The sequence below is a fragment of the Anguilla rostrata genome, chromosome 3 (assembly GCF_018555375.3).
Source record: "Anguilla rostrata isolate EN2019 chromosome 3, ASM1855537v3, whole genome shotgun sequence".
Classification (NCBI taxonomy): domain Eukaryota; kingdom Metazoa; phylum Chordata; class Actinopteri; order Anguilliformes; family Anguillidae; genus Anguilla; species Anguilla rostrata.
Window position 1 is genome coordinate 72476576 of NC_057935.1, and position 7500 is coordinate 72484075.

General features: G+C 41.2%; 1 protein-coding gene across 1 annotated transcript in view; it reads right to left on the reverse strand.

Moving 5' to 3' along the window:
* Positions 1-7500, reverse strand: part of LOC135251870 (T-cell surface glycoprotein CD3 zeta chain-like) — a 12660-nt gene that overhangs the window by 2065 nt on the left and 3095 nt on the right. The window contains exons 2-5 of the mRNA XM_064329722.1: positions 1069-1175; positions 859-900; positions 644-718; positions 495-527 (exon numbers count right to left, since the gene is read on the reverse strand). Of these exons, the coding sequence (XP_064185792.1) occupies positions 495-527; positions 644-718; positions 859-900; positions 1069-1175 (257 nt within the window). The remainder of the gene's footprint in view (positions 1-494; positions 528-643; positions 719-858; positions 901-1068; positions 1176-7500) is intronic.

The following is a 7500-nucleotide window of genomic DNA, read 5'->3' on the forward strand; positions in this document are numbered from 1 at the left end:
GACTGCTGCCAGATCCACAGTAACAAAAGGCTTCCAGATAGATCAAATATTTCAGCAAATATGCCAAATAAATTATATGTTTTAAATCCCCAGCAAATATTTGGAAATAATTAAACTGTAGTAATTTGAAATGTAAATATATATTTTGCTATTTTTTTAAACAGCTGTGCTAAAACCGAGTTTATAGTTGTCCAATGCACAGCATTACGACCACTTCATTAAAAAAAAGTGTGTATATATATATATATATATATATATACACATATATATATATTACATATTTGGACTTTTTTTTATTTGATTACAGTTTTCAAACAGTTGCTTTTGATTAAGTATATTTACTATATTCATCTCAGAGACCGCTCTCTAACTACAGCTGTGCTGGGGGGAGTTGCGGTGACACTTGTGTTCTGTTGTTTGTCTTTCACACTGTCGGCGGTTGCCAGGGAAACGTGTACAGACAGTAGGAGGGAGTGCCGAGTGTCATCCCTTACCGTGTACACATCATCGGAAGCTTGCCTGCGGTTCTGTAGGAAGGAGGTCAACAGAGAAGACCTGTGAATAACCTGGCATGTTTCTGCTTTTCGTTTTTTTTCATTTATTCAGGACTGTAAAATGTCCTATCCCACAATGCATCACTCACGGTCCGTGCGGCTCCCATTTCCAGATCGTTCCGAGGCCTCAGAGGCTCATATGACTCGCCGTGGGGTTTCAGGTCCTAGGAGAACACACACACACACACCCTGAGTACACCTAGTGACAATCCGGTGGAGGTACACTGTGGCAGCCTCTAACAAAACCACTGCTGAGCTGCAGTGGCAGCAGAGAACCAACAGGGGCACTGTTGAGATCACTCACCGAATACAGGCTGTCTTGGAGGCTGGCTTTGGGTTTGCAGAACTACACAGCCGGAAGAAGAGAGGCACAGAAAAAGTACATTAACTCATGCAACCTTTACTGTGGCACATGACTAACGAGAGGATTAAAAAAAATAAATAAAAAAAAAACATGGCTGACGTGTAAGAGCTACTGTTTCTGCTGTCAGGGCTATATGGCAGCCAGACTCACCTTCTCTCGAAGAAGCAGAGCTGTGATGGCCACACAGTACACCAGGAGGACCAAGTCCAGGGCATAACAGAATTTAGGGTCATTAATACCCCCCCAGTTTTCAGCATCTAAGAACACAGGAGAGAGAGAGAGACCATACCAGAGTCACACACATGCAGAGAGACCGTACCAGGGTCACACACATACAGAGAGACCATATCAGAGTCACACACACACACACACACACACAGAGACCATACCAGGGTCACACACATACAGAGAGACCATACCACAGTCCATAGTCACACATGCTGACACAGGAGAGAGACAGACTGTAACATAAAGGACATACAGACACATTTATAGACTGCTGTAAAGTCACAGATTTTCTGGTGTGGACACGCTGTCTAAACCGCTTCCTCCTGTGGTCAGGGTGACAAGGGGGCAGGAACCTCTCTCAGCATACAATGGGCAAGAGGCAAGAGTGCACCCTGGACAGCTCACCAATCCACTGCAGGGCACACACACCATTCACTCACACACTCACGCCTGCAGCCAACTTAGACTCTCCGCTAAGCTTAACCTGCAGGTCTTTCGACAGTGGGAGGAAGTACTTGCTGTGAGGCGGCAGCGTTACCCACCTCACCCCCCCATCCCACCCCCTGTCCCCCAGCCCCCCCCCCCTTCGCCATCCGCTTGTCACACAGCAAACTCACGTGACTTCCAAAAAAACAGGGGGGCTTGCAGCTGGTTACACAATCAGTGGAATGTACAGATAATGACACTGATATGAAGCTAAAAGCAACGATTAAAGTAAGATAAAGTGCTAAAAAGATACACCATGAAATACCAACATAAAAACAGAACATGTGTAAAAGATTTGAAACTTGAGGGACTATTTTCCACTGACCTCAGTTAACACACAGTTTTATGGCTCTATGAAGTGAAATCTCAGGCTTCTTTTGTGCTTAACCTTGCAGAGACAAAACCCTGACTATTCTGCTATGCTTTAAAATAGCATTCTTGGGAACCCTTAGAAATCCGTCTCTCACATTATAAATCAGCATTTAAAAAAACAAACAAACAAAAAAAAACACCTATTTTTCTTACTTGTTTGATATTTGGAATGGGATCAATCAGTTTAGACAGAACACATTACAATCACACTTAGGACCCAGAACCAAGGCTCAAGTTTTATCAAGGGTATGTTCTAAACATTAAATCTCTCTATTAATATCACTAAGAAATTCAAGAAAAGTTGCCATTTCGCTCAAGTCAAGTAGACCCACGATGAAACCCATTCAGACCCCTCACTGCAGTACACCACCATATAAATGCAGCGGTCTGTGCCAATCTTCAACCGCAGAATGAGTTCTAGGTAAATGGCCTCCTAATCGGAGAATATGAGTGCATGTGACGTTGAGTAATTTGAATTAGTCTTTCTCAGCAGATTCCACCCTCAGTTTTTTTCTCTGAGCTCACGATAGCTAGCGGTAAATGTGGGCAATGAGTAATACATACGCCTAGTGGAACATGCTTTAACAAAATAAAATAATGTTTGAACAAAATGAAATGATACCACAGCATGACAAAGTAAGGGGAAGCAGTTACTATAGTTTAGGCACAAACTTCACTGCTCTGTGTGAAAAGGAATTGCATAAAACTCTGATGTTATTGTAACGAGACAGAAGCTTCGCGCAAAACTTAGTGTGAACAGAAGCCTGTATGCAAGGAAGCCATAATTAAGCTATGATGAGGAGGAAAGCACGAAGGGGAAAATGGAAATGGTTTTTTAATTTTTTGGATTTTGTTTTTAAAAAAATGAATTTTGGTAAATAAAAGTGCAAGCTGTTGGAAAGATGTCAAGTATACAACACGCAGAGACCAGCATGCTTTGCTCAGGGATTGACTGGAGTGCAGAAAACTCTTTGTTACAGAAAGGAAAAATGAAAATAACATAAAATGGCTGCCGCATACGATACGGAAGATCCAAGCCGGCCACATTAAAACTGAGACATCACACTCGATTCCGCTAAACTTGCAGAATGATACGCTGAGCTCTTTAGGAAAAAAAAAACACAAAACACAAAAACAAACCTCATTTTGAAACCGATTTCTTCAAAACTGCACACATTCCGAACACATTCTGAGACAACTGGCGTCACACGGTAAGATTTCCAGTGTTCAGTGGAAAAATGCGACCAAAACACTGACGGTCAGACGATTACGCCCAGTTATTGCCCACAGTCAGTGTCAACATGAAACACCCTTCAAACACAAGCCTGATATAGCAGGCCAGTGCTACGCTAATCCGCTCCAAAGCTCACGTGCAGCCGTTCTGCGCCGTGCTAAGCTAACCGTGATAGCATCTCGCTCCACCAAAGCAGGGCCTACGGTGTTAATGCTCACACTCAACAGTAACGTGCTCTTCCCTAATGCACAGAACCTTATTGGACCATACTTTCCTTTTTGTCAGGCAGTCAAACCGACGCGGAGAGAGTGAGACAGAAAGATGGATAGAAAGAGAAAAATTGAGAGAACCAGATATAAAATAAAACAGGCATCAAGTCAATGGGACCTCGTGACAATAGTGATGAGACTGATGGTGCCAGTGATAAGGAACACGTTCTGTTTTAAGAACAGTTATTGTTTTGGTCTGAAGTGACAGGAGTAATATTTTCCTTTGATGTTTCCGCAGCATATGAGAAACGAAAAGGCCACTTCGATGCGGTGGCCTCAGCCTGCTGAGAGGAGAGCAGAGAGGAGTGTGTCACACACACACACACACACACACACACACACACTCACACACACTCTCATACACACACACTCACTCACACACACTCTCACACACACACTCACACACACTCTTATACACACACACTCACTCACACACACTCTCACACACACACTCACTCACACACACACACTCACTCACACACACTCTCATACACACACACACACTCACACACACACACTCACTCACACACTCACACACAACACACTCACACACACACACATCACTCACACACACACTCACTCACCACCACCTCACACACACACTCCACTCACACACTCTCATACACACACACACACCACACAACAACTCACACACACACTCACACAAACCCACACACCACTCACACACACTCTCCACACACACTCACTCACACACACTCTCACACACACACACCCACACACCACATCATCACACCACACACACACACACACTACACACACATCTCATCACACACACACACTCACCACACACTACACACACACACTCACCACACACACTCTCTCACACACACCACACACACACACACAACACATCACACACACACACTCATACACATACACACACTCTCATACACACACACACACACTCTCATACACACACACACACTCACTCTCATACACTTACACACACACACACACACTCACTCTCATACTCTTACACACACACTCACTCTCATACACTTACACACACACACACACACACACTCACTCTCATACACTTACACACACACACACACACACTCACTCACACACTCACACACACACACTTTCCACTCTGCCTCCAAAACACACGCTTACATAGGCATGAAACAAACATGAAACACAAAACACTTTGGTTTTCGGTAACAGGCGAACGCAAACAAGACAAAAGCAAGCTTTAAAGAGAAGCTCAGGCAGTGAACAAGATGCGCTACACCAACCAAATCAATGTAGCTGCACTAAAAATCCAATTTGCAAATAAAGTCAAAACACTGAATATGTCTGATGTGCACTCCAGGCTGACTGAGAGAGACGACTGCAACACAAAACATGCACAAGGAGATATGGAAATATAATTAATATATTTAATAATTATATTAAATATAATTATTAAATTATATTTAATCGTATGTTTAAACAGTTTTATTTATCAAATTCATTGGTTTTTTGTTGTTGTAAATTTTACAAGTTGCTAACCGAAAGAAGCAGTCATATAAAACAGAAATTATTCCCTGAAGATAATAATAATGTTTTCTTTCCAAACTGTCAGTAAATCTGCAGACATTTCGGTGGAGTTATAGTGCCTATTTTTACCGTACAGTATTCCTGAAATAAATTCTTCTTCATACCACCTAAAAAACTTCACTATTTCAAAATCTGCCAATTTATCACCAAGGAGATCATTTCTCAATATGCTGACATTTGTTCTGTCTTCATGTCTTAAATGTGTGTAATTTCACTATAGTAGTCAATAAAGCATTGAAAATAAATTCTGTAAATGTCGTAAAAGAGATTTGTTTTTATTAATTTTGTGTTCCTTGTGCCATTTTACAAAGATGTTACACTGACAGCAAATATTGAGATGTAGCTAAAATGTGCTTTTTTAAACATATTGAAATAATTCCATCCAGGGCAGTGACATATTTTTATTTCCACAATCACCAGACAAGCGAAACAGCTGTTTCATAGGTTACTTAGTTGATGCGCCTGTCTTAACGACTACTTGCATTTTTATGTATTTTTATTTTTCCATAGATTGCGTTGTTGCCGTTCTCGTTGTTAGTGTTAATCAGTTTAACCATCAGGGTCCAAGTTGAACTATGCGGTTGTTCCCTGTACTTGGACCGGTACTTCTCTCTAGGGGCTTCGTCATACTTGTTCCTGGTTATGGTTATACACTTTGTTGTACGTCGCTCTGGATAAGAGCGTCTGCCAAATGCCTGTAATGTAATGTAATGTAATGTAATGAAACAACCTGGGATGATTCACACACAATAACGCCTCATTTACCCCACAAAGAAAGTCTGAGATTATTGTAGGATAGCTGCTATATAAGTAACGTTAATGTGTGCACACAAAGCACGGGGCCTGGGTGGACAGGGGCATGCTGTGCTTCAGTTTAAGGAGACACTTGGGCCCCTGATTAGAGCCAGCAGCCCCAGGCAAAGCCAACGCTATATACGCTATATCTGGTCTATATACGCTATATCCGCACCACACAGCCCAGAGCAGAGCGCTATACGGTCCCATCGCATGGAACTGGGGTCCGAGCCGTTTTTACACCAAAAACGAGACATTCGCCTTTCAGCCTTAAAGCTTGGGAGCCTTCATCAGAGAGTTGACTAGCTGCGTTTACACATATCGAGTTTTATTTTGCTCAGTAGAGTATGTTCTGTGACCTAGACCGTGTAAACGAGCAACTGTATCCAAAGCTTGCACTTATACACTCATGCACTACATACATATACTCATACATACATATACTCATATTCATATGCTCATACATACATATACTCATATACATACACTCATACATACATATACTCATATTCATATACTCATACATACATATACTCATATACATACACTCATACATACATATACTCATATACGTACACTCATACATACATATACTCATATACATACACTCATACATCCATATACTCATACACTACTCCTTCAGTACTCACACACTACTCACATTGGAAAAAACTGCTTTGGTGTTGAATAACAGGTGCAGAAAACTCTGCACACCTGACCTGTGCGATTTACCTGTTCCCATTACCACACCTGACCTGTGTGATTTACCTGTTGCCATTAGCTACCTGCTGCTGCCTGGTTATATCCCATCCCTCTGGCAAAAATAAACACAACCCATTAAACCTAGAATTACACCAGCATGAAAACCAGAATTATAGGGCAAGACAGACCAGCATTCATATGGAAAAACATAAACAAAGTTTCATACATATAGTCCAGGATATGACTGATCCAATGTATTCTATGTTAACCACACCTATTTTTAATAATGAAAAAATTAAAACAATAATTTAATTTCTAAGGGGAGAATGGATGCACACTGAAGAGAACCGATGTTGTATGGTTGCGGTGATCAGTGTATGACTAGGAATGGTTTGCTAAACATAGTTGAAACATTTCAAAATTTGGAAATTGCTAGCATTGGATATTGTGGCCCGGATTCAATCAACACTGTCCATAGTTTAGCTGAAGTATTACAACCCCTGGAAAATTATCAAAATGAAGAATATGAATTCTCCAAGACAAAGTTAAGGAACATTCTCATTGTATTAAAGCCCTCGTGCGTGTTACTGAGAGAGACTGTCCTAACTAAAATAACAGAAAATTATTTGCACCAGATTTTCCGAGTTGTAAAAGGTTAAACACACTGAAAACATAAACAGAATTCATACAGAATTTAAACAATTGTCTAACAATTTTCATATTAAATACTGTTACAACTCAACCCCTGAGCGAATAATACAGACACACCGTAAGCGCGTAAACGTCCACAAACACTACTAGATTTCAAAAAGAGAACGGGCAGGGAGGCGCTGAGGGAATCTGTTTGTTTCTCTGCGCTCTATGAGACGAGAAAAACCTAACCCACATTTTTAGGAATTTAGAATTCATCATCTTTAAGGACACCCTCTACCA